Below are 26,403 nucleotides of genomic sequence, written 5' to 3' on the forward strand. Positions count from 1 at the left end.
TATCCTCGTTGGTTCTCAATGCCTCTGTCTGCAACTGGATCCTGTACTTGGTCACTCTCAGTCTGTGTTGGCAGAACAACTCTAGCTCCATCACACTGACAGTGGTGCTCCCCAGGGCTGCATGCTCAGCCTGCTGCTGTTCAAGTTCCTGATGCATGACTGCACTGCTAGATCCAGTTCAAACCAAATTGTCAAGTTCACTGATGGCACAAGTGGTTGGCCTCAGACAGTGTACAGAGAGGAGGTAGAGCAGCTGATAGAATGGTGCAAGCGCAAGAACTGGCACCTCAATGTGGACAAGGCCAAAGACATGATTGTGGACTTTAGGAAGGTGCAGGCTGACCACTCCTTCTCATGCACTGCTTCTCTGCAGAGAGAGTTAGGAGCATCACGTTTGTGGAAGTGCGCATAACTGATAATCTCACCTGGTCTGTCGATACCAGGACAGAAAAGCACAGCTGTCTCTCTATTTCCTGAAAAGATTCAGGCAAGTGAGTCTCTTCCAACCCCACACCCCCTCCCAAATTTTAACTAGTTATTACAGGAACACCATTGAGAGTGTCTTGACCAGCTGCATCACCATCTGGTATGAGAATTGCAAGGCATCTCAATGCAAGTGCCTACTAAAGCTTGTAAGGACTGCTGAGAGGATCACCAGGGTCTCACTTCCACCCATCATATACATTTATCAAAAGAGCTGTATACACAGGGCCCTTAGCATTGTCAATGATTCCTGACATCCATACAGCAGTCTTTTGACCCTGCTACCATCAGGCAGAGCTGTCGTAACATTAAGACAAGAACTGTTGGGATGAGAACAGCTTCTTCTCCCAAGCCACAAGACCACTGAACATTGCCACCTCTCAGGTCTTATCATGTATGAAGTGATAATAACATTACACTGTTTACTTTTTAACTTGTGCTGTAAATGCTCCTTTTTATCAATTTACTTGTAATATTACTTTATGCTATGTGTGTGAGTTATATGTACTGTTATGCACCTTGGTCCAGAGGAATGCTGTTTTGTTTGGTGATAGACATGTGTACAGTTGCATGGCAAAAAACTGAACTGGAATTTGAGCTTAAAAATAAGTGTTCATTGTGATGCAAAATTGAGATGACAGTTTTACTTCAAATTTGCATCAGATTTTGCTATTTTAACATGAGATGATCAGAATCTAAAATAAAACTTGTAATGCAAGAACACTCATTTTAGGACGCTAAGTGTCTGGGATTATGGTAACCAAACTGCCGGGTATGTTTTTTTTAAATGCACAGAAGGTGTAAGCTACTCATCCACTGGTTGTCAATCAGACTTCTCACTAGAATTTAGCCAATTTCAAAAAAAAAGATAACATCTGGTTTGTATTTATAGAACTCGTCCTTTTCAATGAAAACTAGCAATCATCACCCATTGTCTCTTTATAACTGATAGTTATTTGTTCTGTGCATCAGAAAGAAAGGGCACATTTAGTTAGTAGGTGAACAGTAGGAAACCTGGGTTGTGAGATAATCCCGAATGAATCTCGTGGTCAGCTGTGTTGATGTTTTTTTTTCTGCTGCCAGAAGCCATCTATTGCTTTTCAGCACTCTCACTGATTGGGCACTAATCCAAGATGTTTATATCAACCCCCTATGTGAGCTGTTCCAAATTTAACCTCTTTCACTAAAGTGCCATGACCTTCACATATGTAGATTAGCCATGTGCTCTTTGAATTGAAACTTGCCTCAGGAAGAAAAGGCTTTTTACTTGTGAGAATTGACAGGCATTCATCTCTGACCTGGGGAGAAATTGAAGAAAAGGAGATTAGGACTGACTGGAAAAAATGGAAAATGGAACTGAGCAGATTCCCTGGCACCACTTTATTTTATCTGTAGCTGTTCCTTAGTTTTTTGTGCAAATTATCTCCTAATGTGATTTTTGCATACTATGGGTATTTAAAAATAAGATTCACATGCTTTTTCTTGTTGTTGTATAGGATATTTAAAGCACAGTGTTTTCTCTAAAACATGGACTTTATTCTGGGACTGTGGCTGCTTGGGTACAGTCTGGGTCTCTGTGGCATTGCCTTGTCATTATCAGTAAAGACCACCAAGGATAGTACTTAATTGTTTTTCTACATGTATGTGTTATGCATGCAGGAGCCATTTGATAGTAATTAAGGAGCTTGGCTGACTTTATCCCTGCTACCAATACACTGGTTGGGACATGATAACCCTGACTTTTGTTGAAATTGGTTAAGTTTGTAGAAGTGGTGTATGAAATAGGTGCCTTTGGTATATTGCTGCGTGAAGCAAGGAAATCTTGTTGCCAGTCTGAACTGTATGATGTTGTTAGATGTGAGAGTGGTATGAAAAATGCATGGATGTTTATGGTTTGAGTAAAGTGTTCATTTAAAGTACGGTGTATTCCCAACCCCTTTGTCTACCTTTAATACTTTTATTGTACGGTGTCTTTCAGGATTATTTCAAAGTCCTATATGGAAAAGAAAAATGATCATGGCGCCTATGACTTTTAAATTCATTGTAGACATCCTTTATCCTGAAATTCTGAAACCACAAATTCAGAATCTGGCCTTATTTCTCAAGGGTTATTGCCCTTTAACTATTGACCAGTTCCCTTTGTGACAATGTTTTTTAAAAAAAGTTATAACTTTTGAAAATGACAACAATGTTTCATTGATCATCTACTCAAACTCAAGCTACCTATTTTGTGTCAACTATACCAAAATTATTGGTGTTGATGCAAGCTACGAAGTTTTAATATTCACTGTTTGGGGGGCGGTGAGGTGAAGCTTTATCAAGTAATATCTAGATCCTGTGTTTATGAAGCATTGGTTTGATTCTGACTTTTGAATAATAAGCTGGAAGTAACTTAAGGGAAATGAAAAGAAATATTTTGTTAGTGTTGTAGTAAGAGAATTTTTGGGATATTTATGAATGGCTCAGCTAGTTTTTGAGTAGTTGAGCTACAGAGGAAAGGAAAGCCCGAGAATTGAGTCTGATTGATTTGAATTAACTATAGTTGTGTAGTAGAATCACAAATGTTTGTAATGTGGAAAGGGACCATTTGGTCGATTGAGTCTATGCCGGCTCTGTAAGAGCAGTCCAACAATGTCAGATGCCCTTGCCCCACAGCCTTGCAAATGCTTTCCTCTTATTTTGAAAGGTAAAATTTAATCTAGATGTGCGACACCCTTGCCAGTGTGTTGTAGACACTAAAGAGCTTGTTTTGTCTGTCTGTTTTTTAAAAAAAAATTCTTTAAAACATTTTCTTCTGTTCCCCCCCCCCCCCCCAGTTCCAGACATCTCTGCCTATGGAAACCTCTCTTTATACTATGCTATCTAGATCAGTCATCTCTAGAATAATTTGGTCAAATCTATTCTGCACCGCAGTACTACTGTTCTTATAAATTATGCCTCCAGATTTTATGACCACTCCACTGCAAAATTGTTCCCTATGTAGTGAAGTCCATGTCATAATCTACATTAGGGAAAGAATTGGTCTAAAACAACCTGTTGGGACTTCAGCTGAATGCATCAAACACTCTGGAAAACTATCTGTTAGTATTACATGCTGCTTGGTCAATTTTCCATCCTTGCTTCTGCAACTCTTTTATTTCCATGGCATTCAATTGTGACAATAGGCTGTTATCTGCCTCTTCATCCATTGCCTTTTGGAAGTCTATTTGTGCCACAGTTGCTCTTACTGATGCCACTACAGAAAGACTCATTAGTTGAACAAGACCTGAAAGAAATTCATTTGTTACAATGAGACTGCTTCTCATTCTAAACTCAGGCTGCCTAATCTCTCAAATGGCAAGCTCCCCTGCCAAAAACAATCCAGTGAACCTTTGTTGCATACTTTGAACAAGTAGGAAAAACAGACATATACGCAATATTCCAGATTTGATCTTCACAATGCTTTAAACTTGGAGTAAGTAATAAGATATAAGATACAAGTATAATGCTTTTGCTAAAAGAGACTAACATAGCACTTGTCTTCCCAATGGCTTAATGTACCTGTGTTAACTTGCACTGATTTGCATACCAGGATACCTTTGTTCTTCAGAATATCCAAATGTTTCAATTTGTCACAATTTGAAAAAACATTCCACCTCTTTCTATTGAGATGACAACGTGTTATATTTTCAAGTAACGTTGTTATTTATTATTTATTTATTTAATCTGCCTATACCTCCTTTTAGGCCTCATTTGCACCCCTGTCACAACTGTATCATCAGCAAACTTAGATATAGTAAACATGCTTCTTCCATCCAAATGCAGTCTGCAACTTTCTCCCTTTCCTTAGCAAACTAGGATTCTTCTCAGTTGAGCCAGATGATTTAAACACTTTGCACAATTAGACATTCCAATACCTGCTCTATTCATTTCTTTTACGCCAAACTTTGCAGAGACTACTAGTTTCCTGGTTGAAGACAGATTTATTTATTATTATGTTCTTTCTGTCTTTGACCCCACTTCTCTTGCAGCCTTTTTTTGTTCACATGCACATTTGATTTCATTCAATTATTTGCTGTCTGTCTCTTTCCATGTTCTCACTTTGTCTCTTCATATTTCCCTTCTGAAGTTTCTGTAATCATTTCTGTGTTTGCTTGTATTTAAAAACCTGCTATCACATCTGCTCTTTTAATCTGTTATATTTAACTCTCCTATTTTGTTTTTGTCATCCATTCGAGTCTAGCTTTTAATTTTCCCACAGTTTCTTTTGTAAGAATGAACTTTAAAGACCTAGCATTGTTAACGTATTTTCGCTGCCAAATTTTGATTCCAAATTATTAGTGCCAGATCTGTTCTCATCTCTTTGAAATTTGCCCTTTCCACTTGATTCTTTTTACGTTGGAGTTTTGTGTATATTTTCCCATAACTATCCTCAACTTTTCTGACATGATAAGAGTTTTCTAGATGTTCTGCTGTTACAGCTTGTTTCCCAGAGCCATACTGGATGATGCCACCACTCATTGGGCCAATGCAAGTTGATGAAGAACGTTCGCCCTAATGGATCTGAGATAATTCATCTCTTCTTTGCTTGTGATGTAATTGTTATCCCAGTTTATAGTTGCACCCATTATTACTGCTGGATGGCTTATACACCTGGCTGCAATCTTTCTGCAAAATTGCCTCCCTTCCTTTTCACTAGTTGGTCGCAAATAAAGTAGTGCTTGTTGTGCAAACATGTGACCATATTTCTAAAAGATTTTTGTTGACATATTTAGTTTCATGGCAATTGATGCTCTATCTTAGAAGAACCTCAGTATTAAAGAAACATAAAATTGACCATGTGTTGCTATCCTGGCCTATATACAGTATCATGAGACATTGAGACAAGATGATGTCCCGGATCATACACTTATTTGCTGGTAGCCTTCACTGTTTATAATTGTGCATTATTGCTGACCCCTTGGATTGTTTGTTCAATGGCAAAACCGATTTTAGTTGAACATGCATTTGAAATCTAACAAACTTTCTCGAGATCATATTTGTTTCAATTTCTAGTTCCACACATCAGAGATTGTTCCTTTTGAGGTCTAACCAGTGTTGTTTTTAAAAATCTTTTTCTACACTGATCAGTTGTTTAAAAGGTGGATCCCTTATGTTCTTTTGTAAACAGATTTATGGAGTTCTGTTCATGCAAACGTAGGAGTAAAGGTATTCCTACACTTGAGTAAATTTTGGTTGTTCATTTCACCATGCTTGTGTGAAGAGAAGTTGAAATACCATTCTGTTATCATTTTGTGATTCTTGAAATTGATTGCTCTACTTCTCAATTGTCTTTACATGCTTTGAGTTAATTGTATGTATTGAAATTAAGTACTATCATGGCATTTTCCACAAAAGCAATCCTGTGTCCAGTTACAGCAGTTGCGTTTGTGCTCTGAGGGCATGTTATCGAGAGAGGGATTTAACATGGGGCCAAAATGTGAAGGTTAATTTGCTAACCCACAACAATCTGTCCATTATTTAGAAAGTGTAGTGGAAAATCTACTGTGCAAGTTTTACATTTCTAATGTATGCTTGGCAATGTATAGTTTTAGGGAGACGTACCATGGAAACAGAACCGAAAGTCATGATTGAATTAAATAGTGTTAAGCTTGAGTGAGTAGCCCTTTCCTGCTATTTTCTGTTTTTTAGAATTTTATTTATAAAGCCTGGGATTCCTTTTGCTTTTAAAACACTTTATTGATGCCTTGCTGATAAAAATGTTTTCCTTTAGAATTGTGCCCTCTAGTTTATATTGTCCTTTTTCATTATTCCCACCAAATGAAAATGCTTTGCATTTGTTGGTGTGAAATGTCAAATGCCACTTTACCCACCCATTCTACCACTGGTCTACATCTTCTGAAGTCCTCCAAGTCATTGTTTACTATTCTTCCAGGTTGTAAGTTCAAGTTTAATTGTCATTCATCCACACATGAATACCCTTAAATACAGCTAAACAAAACAGCGTTACTTTGGAGTCAAGGTGAAAAGCTCAGTATCATCAGTCATATGCAGCATAAGGCACATTTAAGAAAGCAGTAAAATACAGTCAGACAAAAAATAATAGTTCAAGTCCCTGAGTCCACGAATGTTGCAGCAGTCTGTAGTTGAACACCAGTGCCTGTCTTATGCTGAGTCAATACTGGGGGGGGGGGGGGGCAGCACCTAATCCGGAACTCTGGTAGATCGCACCAGCTTGCCTTTGGCTCTCTTGGGAGGCTGTAAACAAGCTCACCATGGCTTGAGGCCTCGTCCTTTCCACAACTTAGGCTACGCAGCTCCTTCACAGTCCGCCAATGAATCAGGGTTGCAGCATTCAACACTGTCAACACTGCAGGGCCCAACAGGGTCTTGTGATCACAAGGGAAGTGACCAAGCCGATCACTCACTATTAGACCTCCCAAAAAGAACTGAGGGACAGTTGTGTCTCACTGAAACATGGCTGACACCTGCTTCACCTGACTGCAATGTATAACCCAAGGACTTCTCAATTCACTGTATTGACCAAATGATGACTTCTGGCAAAGTTAGAGGTGAAGGGGTCTGCTTCCAAATCAACAAATCATGGTACCCTGATACGACAATCCTGAGTTACTGTTCACTCAGCTTGGAAAATCTAACAGTGAAGTGTTGCCTGTACTACCTGCCATGGAAGTTTACTTCCGCTATCCTGAAAGCTGTCTGCATCCTACACCAACACGAGGAAATCTGCAGATGCTGGAATTTCAAACAACACACATAAAAGTTGCTGCTAAACGCAGCAGGCCAGGCAGCATACAGGGCAAAGGGTCTCAGCCCGAAACGTCGACTGTACCTCTTTCTAGAGATGCCGACTGGCCTGCTGCGTTCACCAGCAACTTTTATGTGTGTTGCATCCTACACCAGGTGGACATAAAGCCTGCACTAAAAAAAACACCTCTATACTCTGTGGTTGGCAGCTTTAAAACGGGATACCCTGAGGCTCTTGTCATCACTGCTGGCAACTTCAACCAGGCCTATTTCAAAAGTATATTGATAATCTACCAGCATGCCCCCTGTTCCACCCTTGGCAATTGCTACACTACTATCAAAGATGCCCACCATGCTACCCCTACTGAGGAAGTAGATGAAGTTGTATGTGCCTGATTTGAGTCCGTATTGAGTCTTTGTTCAAAGAGACAGCTGTTGACTTAGATGAATATACTACCTATTGTTACCAACTTTATTAGCAAGTGTGCTGAGGACTATGTACCAAGCAGGATGATCCAGGTGTTCGCAAACTGGAAGCCAGGATGAATTGGAGGAACCAGTCCCTACTGAACTCATAGAACTGCAGCATTCAAATCAGGTGATTCCTGACATTTATGAGAGAATGAGATATGACCTCCATAAAGCTATCAGGGAAGCCAAGAGACTATACCAGTTCAAAATAAAGTTCCAGCCCAGCCATTGCTTGTGGTAGGGATTATATGCAAAGCAGGCAGCACAATAAAGTTGGGCAGCATTGCCAACGACAGCATATCCTTTCCCAGTGAATTTAACGTATTCTGTGCATGACTTGAATAGAAGGGGATTGGAATGACACCATCCTCCCCAACGGCCTCCAATGCACCTGCATTCACATTCATTGTTATCTGCAAATTTGATTTGCATTAGTTACAAACGATAACTTAATGCAACAGGTTGTGGAACAGAGGTGGAAGCAAAGTCATTTAGGGTAACTTTTACAAAAGTTAGCATGTCTTTTCAGTCGACTACATAATTTTCAGTGCTTTTTCTTAAAATAATTAAGGTAGGTGTCATTTTTTCAGAAAAATTATCAAGTTCAAAGTGAAATACTATACATCCCATGATCTGTATAGACGTGAAATGTATGCAATTCAAATTATGAACTACAGGCATTTACAAGGGGTGATTGATAAGTTCATGGCCAAAGGTAGAAGGAGTCAATTTTAGAAAACCAAGCACATTTATTTTTAAACATAGTCCCCTCCTACATTTACACACTTAGTCCAGCGGTCATGGAGCATACGGATCCCTTCTTTGTAGAAGTTGGCGCCTTGGACCTCCAGAAGTGGTCCACAGCAGGGGTGATTGATAAGTTTGTGGCCTAAGGTAGAAGGAGCTGAGTTATACAGCTCTCGTTACATGCATGTGCTGTTCAATGCTTTGAGTGATTATGCAGAAAGTTTGAATTTAATAACTCATCTCTTTCTACCTTAGGCCACGAACTTAGCAATCACCCCTGCTGTGGACCACTACTGGAGGTCCAAGAAGGGATCTGTATGCTCCACGACTGCTGAACTAAGTGTGTAAATGTAGGAGGGGACTATGTTGAAAAATAAATGTGCTAGGTTTTCTAAAATTGACTTCTTCCTATCTCGGGCCACAAACTTATCAATCACCCCTCGTATGATTGTTTAATTTTTACATATACTCAGTAAATTGAAGTAGCACTGTTATGTATTTAGGAGTATCTTTTCAAGAAATTTCTAATTTCTTATTAGTTCTGATATATTATTGAGAATTTCATTCAGTAAATAACTCAATATATTTTCCAAGGATAATTTGTATTTAGTATTACAACCCATGTCGTAAGCAGACTTTTGGCTCCTTGAAACCCCTCTGTTGTATAATGTGATCATTGTCAATCTTGTACTTCAACATCATTTTTTTGCTCTATCTCTATTCCCTTTGATATCAATAATGTCCAGAAATCTAACAATCTGCTTTGAAAGCAATCTAGGCTTTCACAGTAATCCGGGGTTGAGAATTCTTATGATTTTCCAGTTTTTGAATGAAGAGATTTCTCATAACTTCTGTCATAAATGGTCTGCTTGTTTTGAGACTTGGAACCCTTGTTTCCATGCTGCCCACCTATACTATCCTCTTGTATATATACCCCATTGAGCCTTTATAACAATTTGTATGTCACTTAACTCCAGGGAGTGGAATCTGACCTGTATTACCTCTTCTTGTAGACAGATATTCTATTACAAGAACCAATCTGAGATTGATCATTTCTGTAATCTCAAAAAATATTTTGTTAGAGGTAACCTATATTGTACATGATACAGAAGTATGGTCCTACTGAGATCCTATTTGGAAATAGTAAGATGCTTCTATTCTTGTATTCTTATTCACTTCAGTAAAACATCTTGAAACTCCATTCTGTATCCACTCAGATTCTTGCATTGTGTCATGTTTGTTGCAAACTTTAAAATATTCTGCTTGACCAAGTTGTTTGAGAACAAATAGGCAAAAGATAGTGTGGTCAACAGACTGATGCTTTTTGAAGAGTATCAGTGAACCTGATGACATTTTACATCAGTCCATTTCATTCATGTTTGCCATTGTTAAATTCCAATTTAATTCTTAAAACTTCACAGCCACCGAGGTTAGAAAAGTAGTTTATCTCTTGGACCCTTTTTTTCAGTTTTCTGATGGCATGTCAGTAAAATTAATTCTTGAAAATCAAGAGCAGCTAACACCTCTGAATGTGAACTATTAAATAGGGAAATTTGGGCATTCCTGCAAGTAATCCTTATTTCCACAGGGTGTGCTGTTGGAGTCTTTGCAAATGAAATTTATAAGCATCATAGATTTAACGTGAACTTTCGGTGGATTTTTTTTCTCACTTCTAGTGGGAGAAAATAAATTTCTTTTGAATGGTCTGTAATGGAAATCAAAGTGATTAATACTGAGCAATGTTTCTGGGGACAATAAATATAATTGTGGAAATCATATCTTTGTTTCAATGAGCAAATAATGACAACATAGTTACAAAAGGTTTTGCAATTATTTTTAAATCCATCTTAATCCTATAGGCAGTTTAGTTTTTTTGTGTGGTTATCCATGGATTTTTTTGTAATCTACTTCCCAATTTTTCTTTTATTTTTGTCTGAGTATTCAATGGTTTCTAGTACATTTGGTTGCTGACCCTCCTTGTGGACCACTCCTGGACATCACCCACCTTGTTGATACCTAGCTGAGTCTTGCCACCATGGATTTGGTTAAATCTTATGGGAACTACAGGATCAGTTCATGACTGAAGTTTCTTTAGAAAATATGGATGGGCATTCTTGAAATGTCCATTTCATGAATTACAATTTAGTAAAGCTGTTCAACAAGTGCCGTTGATGTTTAGAAAAAAGCATGTGCATAAGTTATAATGAGGACACAAAATAATCTTTTCTCTTGCTACTCTGCAAATAACTTGTCATTAGTGGGGCACGAATAATTGCAGGTCACACTACATAGAGATTTGACCCTTAAAACAATGGTGTAGTCATCCAGATTTTTGTAGATGTGGAGTGGAATTTTACATTGTGTTGAAATTGTATTTTAAAGCTTGATATAATGTAGTTGGGTGCAAAGGAAAATTTGATGAGAGCAAAATGGGGCAGCACGGTAGCATAGTGGTCAGCACAACACTTTATAGTACTAGTGTCCCGCTGCTGCCTGTAAGGAGTTTGTATGTTCTCCCTGTGACTACATAGGTTTCCTCGCACATTCTGAAGATGTATCAGTTGATAGGTTAATTGGTCATTGTAAATTGTCCTGTGATTAGGCTCGGATTAAATTGGGGATTGTTGGGCGGCAAGGGCTGGAGGGACTTATTCCGTGCTGTATATAAATAACTACAACTATATACTGTACCCTGATTATGCTGCTGTATGAAAGTTGACCCCACAAGCAGGGGCAGTGGCTTGTGTATAATATTAAAAGTTGTTTGCACATCATCTCACAATATTTTTGTGCTAGGATCCATAAATGTTACAGATCTGTTTTTAAAAAAATCAAACCTATGGAGGCTTGCATCTTTGAACTAATACAGGTCTGAAAATCTATTTTCTGAATGCCAAAGTAGGCACCAGGACAAATGTTCTGGAATTGTATTTTGACGCACTGATGGGTTTTCTGTGTGAATGATTACTATAGATTTGTAATTCACATTGTTGGAACAGTTACACTGTTGAGATGTAGGCAGCCTAATCTTCTGCCTGGCCTGCTGCGTTCCACCAGCATTTTGTGTGTGTTGCTTGAATTTCCAGCATCTGCAGATTTCCTCATGTTTGCGTTTTTAAATTAACTACTGCGAAGCCTCTTCCAGTGATGCCTACACTGAAGAAGTTTAAATCTTCTCTTTGGGAGTTTAGTGAAACCCTCTCTTACTGCTTCCCATCTATAATTTCTTTGGCCCTTCAACTTTTCGACCACATTTTGACCCAGACCCGCTACTCCAGCTCTGTCCCTCTCCCTCCTGTCTTCTCCTATCATTTCGGATCTCCCCCTCCCACTTTCTAATCTCTTACTATCTCTTCTTTCAGTTCGTCCTGACGAAGGGTCTCGACCCGAAACGTCGACTGTGCTTCCTATGGGTACTGTCTGGCCTGCTGCGTTCCACCAGTATTTTGTGTGTGGAGCCTAATCTTGAAGTAGCTGGGAAGTTCAAAAGTGAACTTAAAATGTGAAAGAATGTTTGAGTAAGAAGGAGACTGTCTTTTCCTTTCTTTGTAAAAAACAGTTTGCATGGGTGAGGGGGAGATTTATAAGGATAATCTGAGTTAGATTTACAATAATATGGCAATTCAGAATTTCATTTATTAGATTTAAGGTGGCATGGTAGCCTAGTGGTTAGTGTAACACTATTATCTCCAGCGACTGAGGTTCAATTCCACTGTAGTCTTAGAAAGATCATTACTAATACCTCCACAATCTCTATCGCTACCTCTTTCGGAACTCTTGGGTGCAGTTCATTTGGTCCGGGTGACTTGTATACCCTTGGGTCTTTCAGCTTTTTGAGCACCTTCTCCCTTGTAATAGTAACTGCAGTCGCTTCTCTTCCCTCATGCACTACAACATTTGGACACTGCTAGTGTCTTCCACCGTGAAGACTGATGCAAATTATTCACTTATTTCATCTGCCATCTCCTTGTCCCTCGTTATTATTTCCTGGACTCATTTTCTAGCAGTCCTAAATCCACTCTCATCTCTTATTTTTTTTTTACATACTTGAAAAATCTTTTGCTAACCACCTTGATAATTGTTTGGTAGTTTGCTTTCACATTTCATCTTTTTCCTCCTATGATTCTTTTAGTTGCTCTCTGAAGGTTTTTAAAAGCTTCCCAATCCTATCTTCCTGCCAATTTATCCTTTGTTGTATACCCTCTTTTGTTTTTACATTAGCTTTGACTTCCCTTGTCAGTCATGATTGTACTATTTTGTCATTTGAGTATTTTTGTTTTTGGAGTGTATCTGTCCTGCACCTTCCTCATTTTTTTCCCCCAGAAACTCATGCCATTGGTGTTCTGCTGTAATCCCAGCCAGCAGCTCCTTCCAGTTTACTTTGGCCAACTCCTCTGTCATACCGCTATAATTTCCTTTACTGCACTGAATTACTGCTACATCAGACTTTACTTTCTCCCTATCAAATTTCAAGTTGAACTCAATCATATTGTAATCACTGGTTCCTAAGGGCTCTTTTACCTTAAGCTCCCTAATTGCCTCTGTGTCATTACATAATATCCAATCCAGAATAGTTGATCCCCTAGTAGGCTCAACAACAAACTGCTCTTAAAAATCCATCTCGTAGGCATTCAACAAATTCACTGTCTTGAGATCCATTACCAACCTGATTTTTTTATTCCCAGTCGACTTGCATGTTTAAAATCTTCCATGACTAACATAACGTTGCCCTTTTGACGCACCTTTTCTATTTCCTGTTGTAATCTGTGGTCGGCATCCAGCTAACATTGCGAGGCCTGTATATAAATGCCATCAGGGTCCTTTTACCCTCGTGGTTTAACTCAACCCACAAGGATTCAACTTCTTCTGATCCTCTGTCACATCTTTCTACTGATTTGATGACATTCTTTACTAGCAGAGCCACGCCACCCCCTCTGCCTACTTTCCTATTCCTCTGATACAACATGTAACTTTGAACATTCAGCTCCCAACTACAACTATCCTTCAGCCATGATTCAGTGATGGCCACAGCATCATACCTGACAATCTGTAAGAGTGCAATAAGATCATCCACCTTATTTCTTTCACTCTGTGCATTGAGATACAACACTTCGAGTGCTGTATTTGCTGTCCTTTTTGATTTTGCATCCTTAATGCACTGATACTCACCCTGCTGGCTGCAATTTTGTCCTATCATTGCTTGCCCTTCCTGACTGTATGACTGCATGCTATCTTTGTTTTTTTTTACCATTCTATCCTGAGTCACTCCATTCTGGTTCCCACCCCTGCCAAAATAGTTTAAATCCTCACCAACACTAACAAACCTGCCCGTGAGAATATTGGTCCTCCTTTGGTTCAGGTGCAACCTGTCCCTTTTGTACAGGTTATACCTCCCCCAGAAGCTGACAAGGTGCCGCACATGGGGTTGCTAACCAAGTTAAGAACCCATGGTTTTATAGGAAAATTACTAACCTGGTTAGAACATTGGCTGATTAGTAGGAGGCAGAGTGTGGGGAATAAAAGGATCCTTTTCTGGTTGGCTGCCAATGACTAGTGGTGTGCTGCAGGGGTCGGTGTTGGGGCAGCTTCATTTTAAGCTGTATATCAATGATTTAGATGATGGAATAGATGGCTTTATTGTCAAGTTTGCAGATGGTATGAAGGTTGGTGAAGGGGCAGATAGCGCTGAGGTAACAGGTAGGCTACAGAAAGACTTAAATAGATTAGGAGAATGGGCAAGAAAGTGGCAAATGAAATACAATGTTGGAAAATGCATGGCCATGCACTTTGTGTGGATAAATGTATAGACTATTTTCTAAGTGAGGAGAAAATCCAAAAATCTCAGATGCAAAGGGACTTGGAAGTCCTTGTGCAGAACACCCTAAAAGTTAACTTGCAGGTTGAGTCAGTGGTGAGGAAGGCAAATTCAATGTTAGCATTCATTTTGAGAGCACTAGTATGTGGAAGGATGTTACAGTAGCGTAGTGGTCACCACTAGTGGCTTACAGCATCGGGGACCTGGGTTCAATTCCTGCCACTGTCTGTAAGGAGTTTGTACGTTCTCCCTGTGACCACGTGTGTTTCCTCCAGGAGCTCTGGTTTTCTCCCACCGTCCAATGACGTATCGGTTGGTAGGTTAATTGGTTATTGTAAATTGTCCTGCATTTAGCCTAGGGTTAAATCGGGTTGCTTGGCAGCATGGCTTGAAGGTCCATTCCACACTGTATGTCAATGAATAAGTAATAATGTTGAGGCTTTATAAGGCACTGGTGAGGCTTCACAGTATTATGAGCAGTTTTGGACTCGGTATCTAAGAAAAGATGTGCTGACATTAGAGTGTGTTGGAAGGAGGTTCACAAAAATGATTTTTGGATTGAAAGGCTTGTCATATGAGGAGCGTTTGACTTTGGGCCTGTACTCACTGGAATTCAGAAGAATGATGGGAGGTGGGGTGGGGGGAAATCTCATTAAAACCTATCGATTATGACAGGCCTCTATAGAGTGGGTATGGAGAGGATGTTTTCTAAGGTCGGGGAGTCTAAGACCAGAGTACACAGCCTCAGAATAGAGGGATGTTCATTTTGAACAGAGAGGAGAAGTTTCTTTAGCCAGAGAGTGGTGAACTGTGGGACTTATTGCTACAGGCAGCTGAGGAGGCCAAGTTATTGGGCATATTGAAGGCAGAGATTGGTAGATTCTTTATTAGTCAGGGCATGAAAGGATATAGGGAGAAGGCATGAGACTGGGGCTGAGAGGGAAATGGTGGTGTCTGTATTCATACTTGTATGTATTTAATTGGATTTCCAGCATCTGCAGACTTTCCCGTGGTTGTGATTACTTTATTCAGTTGCCTGATCATTTTTGACCAATGTACTATGGCACACGTTGAACAAGAAACATTTGGAGGCGGGTGGGTAGGTGGTGTCTTTGTTCATACTTGAATTTTGTTTTATATGAAGCTTGGTTGGAGGATTGGGTCCTTTTTTAAAATTCTTGCCTTTCGTTATAACGGGGTAATTTATCAAAGTGCTTTTTCAAAGCTAATCTTGGATTGGACCTTAGTCAGTCCAATCCAATACTTTTTTCTGGGCTGCCTTAATTTAAAACAGTGTGTAATAATTGTCCAGCATTTATTTTTTAAGCGTTGCTTGGTGTAGTCCTGATGATCTGAGAATTGTGGACTTTGTGCAAAATTGGATTTATTATAGAGAGCACCTGAAAGAGTGAAGATTGCATGTATGAAGTTAATTTAAATGAGCCAAATAATATAATCTGACTTGGTTTTGGTAGAAGAAAATTACATTGTAGATATTTGGAAAAGTAGGTGCATTGTTTTTTCATAAAAATGGCCTGTTACAGAATAAACAGCATTTCTGTAAAGGAATTTTGTCAAAGCTAATAATAGCTCAGTAAATATTGTATTGACTCTGCCCATCAGTATTAGATAATTTTCTGCTAAATAGGTCCATGGGATTTGTTTTAACATTATATTTCTAACAGCAAAGTATGGCTGTTAAGACAGTCAATTGTGGCACTGTTTGTTAGAACTTCCACATTAAAAGGAATCAGTGATCAATCTTTTAAATAAAAACGTTGCTTACTTCAATGGGACATGTCTGAGTGATGGAATGTTTGCTTATAACTGTCTAAATAAACAAATGGTTATAAGGTTATTTGAAAAATAAGGCTTAAAGCTGAAATTGTAGTGCTGAATAAAGTTAATTTATGCCAAAAAGCATGATAGCTTAATACATTTATCAAATAGCTCTAGAAATGTGTCTGCTAAGAGTACATTTGGTTAACCTATTGTCCAAATGTTAAAGTGGGGCCATTATCACTGCTAAAAATTGAGTTAAATTCACTCACTACTAAAAATTTGTTTCTCTATCAGTTTTGCTTGTAAAATACTTAAGACATGAACAGTGGTGTTTAAGTAAGTTTCTTCTCCACATTTTTTTTTGCAAGTGTTCCTTTCTTTCCTCAATATTTTTCAGTAATTTCCTTCAGCTAAATATTAAGATGCATTGTCTTTGATCATTGACGCAAGCTGTTTCCCAACCATTGACTCCATCCTTCTCCCTTCCATCTTTCTGTGGATAAATCAGACTTTTGGCGACATTCATGATATACTCTGGTTGATCCGCAATTTATTTTGGATTAGAAGTCTCAAAACATCAGAAAACCACTGATCCTTCACCATATACAATGCCCTATCATGCCTTTCCTCGTCTGTTCCCTTTAAACTTTCACTGGACTCATGCAGACTTGTGCCTGGTCTCATTTGTAGCATCTAATCGCTATGTTCTAACTTGCATTAATCATTACTCCAGTGCTTTTGACCTATATTGGTTCTCAGAGCAATATCGAGAGTTTTTAGTATATGTGCTTGATAATTGAAAACTGTTCCTTGTGTATTTGTGCACTGGTATGCCTTTCTCCTTTTTAAAGTTCAAAGTAAATTTATTATCAGAGTACACAGAAATTACCATATATAGCCTCAGGTTAATTTTCTTGCAGGTATACGCAATAAATCCATAACAGAATAACAACCGTTGTAGAATCAATGTAAGACTGCATCAACTTGGGCATTCAACCAGTGTGCAAAAGACAACAACCTGTGTAAATTCAAAAATAAATAATAATAAATAAACAATAAATATGGAGAAAGAAATGTAGAGTCCTTGAAAGTGAATCCGTTGGTCATGGGAACATTTCAATGATGGGGTGAGTGAAGTTATCCCCATTGGTTCAAGAGCCTGATGGTTGAAGGGTAACAACTCCTCCTGTTCCATCTTCCTGATAGCAGCAAGAAGAGAGCATGATGTTTTGTGGGCTTTCTCATTCAAGGGCATTGGTGTTTTCATACCAGGCTGTGATACAGTCAGTCAATATACTCTCCACTACACATTGACAAAAGTTTTTCAATGTTTTAGATATCATACCAAATGTTTGCAAGTTCTTTGGGAAGTAGAAATGCTGCCATGCTTTCTTCATAATTGCACTTGCGTACTGGGTGCAGGAGAGGTCCTCGGAAATAATGAAACTGGGGAATTTAAAGGTGCTGGCCCTCTCCACCTCTGATCATCTGAGGACCGGCTCATGGACTTTTGGTTTCCTCCTGAAGTCAATAATCAGCTCCTTGGTCTTGCTGACATTGAGTGAGAGGTTGTTGTAGTGGAACCACTCAACCAGGTTTTCAATCTCCCTCCTGTATGCTGATTCGTCACCACCTTTTATTTGGCCTAGGACAGTGGTATCATCAGGAAACTTGAATGTGGCATTGGAGTTGCGCTTAGCCACACATTGGTAAGTGTAAAATTGAGTAGAGCAAAGGGCTAATCACACGGGCTTGTGGTGCCCCTGTGCTGATGGAGATTATGGAGTAGATGTTGTTGCCAATCCGAACTGACTTTGGTTTGCAAGGGAGGAAGTTAAGAATCCAGTTGCACAAAGATGTATTGAGACCAAGGTCTTGAAGCTTATTAATTAATTTTGGGGGGATGATGGTATTGAATGCTGAGCTGTAATCGATAAAGAGTATCCTGATGTATGCACATTTGTTCAGATGTTCCAGTGTTGAGTGAACACCTAATGAGATGGCATCTGTCACTCCTGTAGGCAAATTAGAGCAGATCCAAGTCATTTCTCGGCCAGAATTGAGTTCCCTTTTTCCCCTTGTGCACGTAGCTTAATCAGAAGTAGTCAGATAAAACTAACAGATTGAATGTGGGGAGGTGCATTACTAGATTTTCAGTTGAAAACACAAGCTACAACAAATAGATCACCAAGAAGCTAATGATAAAAGTGATAACTATGAGAGTCGAAAGTTAAAAGTAAAATATTCTGAGAGCCACATTTGAGGCCTTGTATTGCCACATGCATCCCTTTGACTTCTGTAGCAACATTTATTCTCCCTTGGAGCTGGCCACGTTCAGAATTCCACTGGATCTTTCAATGCACCTGTTTCTTCAAGGACTCTGCCTTTACTCTGCGAATCTAATGAGATATTTCAGTGATGTTATACTGTTAGAAGTTCTAAATAATGTGTTTAAATTTTGCGGAATCGGCTAATAGCACATTCTTGGAGCAATTACTGTTGTCTTTAAATGTGACTAAGATTCAACTGAATAATGTTGAAAACCTAACGTGCTTAATGGATTGTTTAGGGGTGGCATTTTGTGTTTTTTTTTCAAAATGGTATAAATTGTAAGCCCAGTTGCTGGCACATTAGGATCCTAATTATTCAGCAGAATGTTGAAAGGGGGTTTTGATGCCTTTTGTCCACCCTCAGTTTTGTCACTGGATTCTATAAAAATATTGACACCTTGATTTGAGCTTATTTGCCAGTGAAATTGTTCATTCTCAAGGTTTGGCAGGTATGAGTGGAGTGATCTCTAGCAGATGTTTTAATGTTTCCTACATTAAACAAATCAGTGCCAGAAATTGAATTTGCTTAGTTTCTATCAGGATTTCATTAAACTACATTCATAAAAGCAATTAGTTTTATTTCAAAATTCATCTAGTTGATGGAGCTGAATTCAACATTTGAAAAGCGGTCTGAAGTATTTTAGATGTTTTATATTCTACTTTCTTGAAACATGAATGGAAGTTATTTGGCCCTTGAAGTCGGTGCTGGCTCTCGAGCAAAGCCATCAGTTTCATTCTCTACTCTCATCTCATCCTGCATTTTCCTACTTGTCTCTTGTGCAATGTTATGAGTTATAGAGGGCATAATGTAGTATAAACTTAGTAATGTTTTTTTGAGGAAAAGAAAAATAAACATGGTTTCAGATTTTATTTTAAATATAGCAGTATGCTCCCTGATGGGGTTTAAATAGAAACTGTATTTATACAGCTTGCCCCTCATGGTTTATTAAGCATTTTCCTCCTGGCATGATGCTGCAAATTATTCTGAAGTGATTAGACAATTTTTCTTCCTGATTAAAGGATCAGAGTGTCATTGTGTCAAAGGCATTTTTCTGTTGTTTTTCCATAATGTGCACTGATTTTTTTCTCCCTCAATTTGCCCAAAAAGATGGCTTTAAACTTTGCACTCAGTGGAGGTTCTGAACCTGGCCTAGATTTCAACCTTGTGCCTCTGATGTGGATTTGAGTGCTACCACCATGCAAGGAACTGTAAAACTATTGTACGCAAACACAAGGAACTCTGCAGATGCTGGAAATTCAAGCAACACACATCAAAGTTGCTGGTGAACGCAACAGGCCAGGCAGCATCTCTAGGAAGAGGTACAGTCAATGTTTCAGGCTGAGACCTTTCGACAGGACTAACTGAAAGAAAAGCTAGTAAGAGATTTGAGAGGGGGAGGGGAGATCCAAAATGTACTAAATGGAACTATTGTACGCACTTATTTTGAACCAATGGGGCACCGTGGGCCAGGTTGATCCACTGCCCTCTGCTTCGTTAGACTTGCATGGGTTTTATATCTCCATTCATTTTGCGTTTCATTTTGTTTTATTGGTTCTCTTTCCTCTGTTCTATTCGCATAGAAAAATAAAACTGTAGAAATTTTACAGCGTTAAGGTGGTCAATCAGTGCATGTACACACCAGCCAACAATGGGCAATGCAGGTTACTAAAATTTTGTAGCACTTTGTTTCCCCTTCAAATCTGCCTCTCAAAATAATCCTTGTCCTTTCTTCAGCATTGTTTGCCTTTCAAATATTTGAACATCCCTTGGTAGTGAACTAAATGGGTTGAAACAGCTCAAAAATGCTGGAGGAACTCAGCAGGCCAGGCAACATCTATAGAAGAGAGTAAACAGTCGATGTTTCCTGCTTAGACCCTTCATCAGGAGTCACTGTTTTGGACTGAGACCAAAATGTCCACTGTTTATTCTTTTCCATAGATGCTGCCTAACCTGCTGAGTTACTCTAGCATTTTGTCTGTGTTTAGATTTCCAGCATCTGCAGATTTTCTTGTAAAATGGATTGAAATGTAGGATTCAATCCATTTAGTTCACCATTACTATCAAATATTTCCCAATGAAATCAAAAACGCTGTCCACTAGGACTGGGGCATGGGTAATGTGACTTTAGCATCCTTTGTCTGTACCTATCATCTTCCACTGCCCACCTACCGCTGCCCAGTTGAATGGGACTGCATATGTCTGTGTCAGTGTTCATCTCTCCTCTTTGCAGCCATAGAACTACATCTAGTGAGCTTTTTAACTGCTCACAGGCTGTTAAGATGTTTTGCCAAGGATTTATTCTTTGCAGTTGTAATTTTCCTCATTATGGTGAACCTCAACAATGTTACCTGAAAACTGCATTCATTTACATGTCCACAAATTGTATATGAGACCGTAAGATATAGGAACAGAATTAGCCCATTTGGTCCATTGTGTCTGCTCTGCCATTTCATCATGGCTGATCCATTTTTCCTGATCTTCCTCCTGGTCCTTATCCCTGCAGATGGAACAAAGTAGTATACCTCCTTCTCCCTTACCACCATGCAGGCTCCCAAACAGTCCTAATTGGTGAGCCGACAATTCATCCATGAGTTTGTCAGGGTCACCTACAATATCTGGTGCTTTCTTGAGCACCTTCACTCTGTCTGCTGCAAAAGGTAGGAATTTACAGTGGTCATCCATTTCAATTAAACTTCCCATTCGAACATGTCTGTCTATGGCCTCCTGTACTGCCACAATGAGGCCACAGGTTGGAAGAGCAACACCTCATACTCCATCTGGGTAGCCTCCAACCTTAATGGCATGAACATTGATTTCTCCAACTTCTGGTAATTCCACTCTTCTCCAATTCTCTCTTTGTCCATTCCCCATTCTGGCTCCCGTCTTATTCATTTTCACCTTCCCATCACCTCTCTCTGCTTCCTGACCTGTCCTTTCTCCCGTGGTCCTCTATCCTCTCCTACTAGATTCCTCCTTCAGCCCTTTACCTAGAAACCATAGAAAAACTACAGCACAGAAACAGGCTTTTTGGCCCTTCTTGGCTGTGCTGAACCATTTTCTGCCTAGTCCCACTGACTGCACACAGACCATATCCCTCCATACACCTCCCATCCATGTATCTTCTTCATCTTCTGACCTCTTCTACTTGTCATCTCCCAGCTTTTTAACTCTTTTTCATTCCCCAATCGATCCGCCTTCCCCTCACCTGGTTTCACCTGTCACCTTCCAGCTTGTACTCCTTCCCCTCTCCCCATCTTTTTTGGCTTCTTCCCCCTTCCCTTTCAGTTCTGATACAAAGCTTTTTCCTCTCCATAGGTGCTGTCTGACTTGCTGAGTTCCTTCAGTATTTTGTGTGTGTTTCTGTGAATTTCCAGCGTCTGCACAATCTCTTGTGTTTATCTACATTTACGGCCTGTAACATATATACCGCTTTCATGCTTATGTTATATTCTGGTGAAGCAACACCACAACTTGAAAATCCATCTTCTGGTTTTCAACTCTTGCCTTTTCTTAATTTCCTACAACCCTGGGGGATTTCTTGCCCTGCTTTAGCTCTGGGCTCCTGATTACTCCTGATCTATTTGCTTCTGCCATGGGTGGTTATTTGATGCTCCAGGTCCTTGTGCTCCAGAACTGATTTTTTTTTTCCTATTATTTTTTCTCATCCTCACACCCCTCTCCACAGTTATCCACCCCTTTCCTTCTTTGAGATGCTCCTTAAAATCTTTCAGTGACCAAACACATGCTGTCAACACTCAGCAAGTCATTCAGCGGATGTATAGAGATAAACAGGTAATATTTTTCAATGCTTCGTCTTTTCACCAGAACTAATTTACTTCATTGACCTGAAATGCTAACCATTTATCTTTCCACAGAGACTGACCTTTTGAGCACTTCCCAGCATTTTCTGTTATCTGTAGATGGTGGAAATCTTAAAATTTAACATTTGGTGTGGCTAAGTTACTGTACTAGGAGATAGATGCCTGTTGACTTGAGCTTGAATCCCATAATTTGGTTGGGGAAATGATCTTGCAATATGTCTGTCATTAATGATAACCATGGAACTGCTAGATTGTTAGTAAAGCACATGGTGCAGCAAAGGACATGTTCTCATGATTGTTACCAGTCTGGCTGGCATATGGATTGTAGAACCTTTAATGTGTTTGGCTCTGAACTGGGAGTGTTTTGGCCAAAGAGGGCTATTGGGAATTGACAAGAAATACTGCCCTGACAATTGATTCAATTTCCCAAAAATGGGGAAAAAAATTTTGGGCACACTTGTTGTTATTTTTGGTTATACTAATGGCTTACTATTATGTTTAAGTGCTACTAAGTTTTTAGTCATCACGATACTATTTCTGGACTAAATCATTGGTTTGTGCATGTATTCTGCTTTGCATCTCCATGTCATGTACTTCCTTAGACATCAGACAGAGTTATGTAAAATTATTTTTGGGTTTAAACCAAATTTTAAATGATGTCTTGAGTAACCCAAACGGAATCCACTTGTTCTTAAGTGCCTTGATGCTGATGGAGTCACAGAGTATTTCATTTTCTATTTTTTAAGATGATTATTTTCTGAGATCTGGGTTTCTATTGGCTAATATTTATTGCCTATCCTCAATTGCTCTTGAGAAGTTGTTGATGAGCCACTTTCATGAAACTTGTACTTCTGGTAAAGATATTCCCTCAGCTGGGTGCAAAGTTCCAAAATTTAGACCTAATAATGAAAAGAAATAAGTAATTTTAGAGGACTCCTGGTAATGTCTCTTGCAGTGGAGCCTGCATCTGGTTATGTTCCCATATGCCCAAAGCCCAGTGTCATCCTTGGTAGTAGAAGTTGTGGGTAAAGGAGATGGTACTCTGTATTAGAGTACAGATGAGAAATGTACTAATTTCCAGCACCTTTTAGAAATGTAAGCCTGTTTACTGTACTGGGTGGTGTACCAATCAAGCAGCTACCTTGCCCTGGATTCTTGATGAACTCCTTTAATATTGCTGGAGCTGCATTTATTCCAGTACGCAGATGTACTCCATCATAATCTTGCTTGTGCCAGGGAAAGGCTTTGGAGTTGGAATTACTTGGCATAAAATTATTATTTGTTTATTTCAAAATGTGCTTTAAGCATGAAAAATCTTTAAGTGTGTATTAGAAATTTCAGCTCAAGTTTTCATAGCAGGTTACATTATTCCTGTTATAAATTATTTACAATCTTAAGGCATATAGTTCATAGGGTTTGGGCATACATTTCAACTAGTGTGCAATAAATGACAGGAATGCCCTAAAATATATGGCCTTGCAATAAATGAGTCCACCTTACTTTTACTGTATTCCTTGGCATGTAGTCCTGGACCTTTTCAGAGTGTGCTAGTTTGCAACACTTCATTCTGGACTAAGTTTTGCTCTAGTAGTCCTGCAAGTTTTGGGAACACTGGACAGTGCCTTCACTCTGTTTATTGTTTCACAGTAGCAGCTGATAATTGTGTGTGTGTGTGTGTGCAGTTGAATGTGGGATGTAAGATGAAGTACTCTGACATATGCACATACTTTTTCTGTTGCCTCTTAAGATAAAGATACTAAAATGTTTGAAATATGTGATGCACAAGGTTTTTGTCATAACATAAGAAATACAAGCAGGTATTCACCATCTGGCCCGTTGAGTCTGCTCTGCCATTCAGCAAGGTCATAGCTGATACAATCATGGACTTAGCTCCACCTACCTTCCTTTTTCCCCCAAAATCCTTAATTCCCTTGCTATGCAAAAATTTACTTAACTGTTTTAAAAGTAGTTAATGAGGTAACTTCTACTGTTTCCCTGGCCAGAGAATTGCACAGATTTGCTACTGTCTGGGACAATCACTTCCTCCTCATCTCCGTCCTATATCTATTGTTTTAGATCTTGAGGCTTTTTTCCCCTAGTTGTAGTCTTACCTATCAATGGAAGTTCTCTATCTTTTCTAACTCTTTGATAATTTTATATATTTGGATAAGATCCTCTCTCATTCTTTTGAATTCCAGTGAATATAGTCCCAAGTGATTCAGTCACATCAGCTAACCCCCTTATCTCCACCATCAACCTGGTAAATCACCTCCAAAGCCAGTATGTTCTTCCTTGAGTAAGGAGAGCAGAACTGCACACAGTACTGCAAGTGCAACCTCAACAGTACCCTTATTATTGCAGTATAACCTCACTGCTCTTAAATTTAATCTTCCTAGCAATGAAGAGGGATTGAATTTAAGTGAAGGCATTTGCCTTCTTTTGTATTGTCAAGATGTTCTGAGAGGTTGCTTGAAGTTTGTTTTTGACAATATGTCAGATAGCAATTACTTTAATTTTGAAGGTGCTTAATACTTAATGATTTTGCTTTGTTCTTCATTTTAGGGGAATCCAGTTGATCAGATGGGCATGAAAAGACCCCAGCTGTACGGGATGAATAGTAATCCTTACTCACAGCAGCAACAACAGCAGCAGAGTGGACCTTACCCTGGCCAACCATATGGACCTCCCACACCACAGCGCTATCCAATGACCATGCAGAGCAGGAATCAAAGTAACATGGGAGGAATGCAGTATCCACAGCAACAGGTAAACATTACTATTAACTTAAGTTGGAAATCCTAGCAACTCTTGCACGTTGATTTTGGACAACTTGAAATTAATTTTCTTTTTGCATCATTTATTTTGCAAGTCATGGCTGGTGGAGAAAGTATGGAACACAGGTTATAAAATTGATTGAACTCAAATTCGTTGCGGATGAGACATAATAAGCGATGTGTGATTGAAGATGTTCAGGTAGTCTTGGCAACATGTATAAAGTCCGTACTGGAGAAAGCTGTTGTCTTGAAGCTGTTTCTGTGTCCACAGCGACTTTGCAATCAGAAAAAATAGTGCATTTTTGAATTTTAGACACATAAAACACTTAGATGTTTTTGAAGTGTAGTTAGTGTAATTATGGAAACCAATCCATGTACAGCAAACTCCCATAACAGCAGTCTTATCCTTTCACAAGAGAGAACACTTTGGGTGTTTCAGACATTTCAGCAAAGGTATCTTCTACTCCCTTAGTCCTACTGAAACCCCTCAAGTTCTTAGCTCTGAAGTGGGACCTAGCACATTTGCATGAGTTGAAACACAGCTGACAATGGGATTCAAACTACTTCCTTTACCTCTCTTCTAAAGACTGTACTGACTTGGCAGATTATGTCTCTACAATTAAACGGTGAACTTAACAGTTGAATACTTTGATTGGAAAGTGACTCAAACATGAAATGGAGCCAAAGTATGCTAATGAATGTTGGTAGGTGCAGGACAATCCCTTGTGGATGTTTGACCTTACAGACTTGACGGATCACCATCCTGAAATTTGAGATATGGAATAGAATTTTCTCTCATAGAATTAGTGCAAAAAAACAAATAATTTTTCTTCCAATTTGCATTTCTTGATGCATATGTAGATGGCATCGATTCATCTTCACAGAAAATTGCAGTATTGACAGTTTTCTGGTAATGCGGTGCAGTCTTGCGGGGGCGGTGGGAGAGATGGGGGTTGTCTGTATTAATAATTGCTAAGGAGCCATGCCTTTTGCATGAACTTGAAGTTCGAATGAGATGAGTTTTCTTTTGTCACCTTGGCTTAACAAGTGGTCAAATAATTGAAACACCTTCACTGGGCTATCAAGGTACAACAAATCAAAATCATTTCACAGCAGAACTCTGCACATTGGTGGTAGTTTAATGTGGATGCAAATCTGTGAATAATTTAAAGTGCACGAGGTTTGGAACTGTGATTGTGTTGAGTTACCTGATGACAACTGGAGAAATGATAACTATCCTGTAGTTTGATTGGACTCTGAATTTGCTATTTCCATTGCTGTGTGGTGACTTGTGAAAGGTGAGAATATGAAGGTAGCATTAGTTATGTTTTATTTGGTCTCAGTTGTTGATTGTACACTTTGAGACACAGTTTTCTATTTAAGCATTCAGGTTTGCTCATGGTCTGCAGATGCACAGTAGATTTTGGTAAGT

General features: G+C 39.1%; 1 protein-coding gene across 6 annotated transcripts in view; it reads left to right on the forward strand.

Moving 5' to 3' along the window:
- Nucleotides 1-26,403, forward strand: part of arid1b (AT-rich interactive domain 1B) — a 421,995-nt gene that overhangs the window by 14,316 nt on the left and 381,276 nt on the right. For all 6 annotated transcript variants that reach the window (XM_063056016.1, XM_063056019.1, XM_063056018.1 and 3 more), the window contains exon 2: nucleotides 24,760-24,963. In XM_063056016.1, the coding sequence (XP_062912086.1) occupies nucleotides 24,760-24,963 (204 nt within the window). The remainder of the gene's footprint in view (nucleotides 1-24,759; nucleotides 24,964-26,403) is intronic.

This window comes from Mobula hypostoma, chromosome 8, assembly GCF_963921235.1.
Source record: "Mobula hypostoma chromosome 8, sMobHyp1.1, whole genome shotgun sequence".
NCBI classification, from domain to species: domain Eukaryota; kingdom Metazoa; phylum Chordata; class Chondrichthyes; order Myliobatiformes; family Myliobatidae; genus Mobula; species Mobula hypostoma.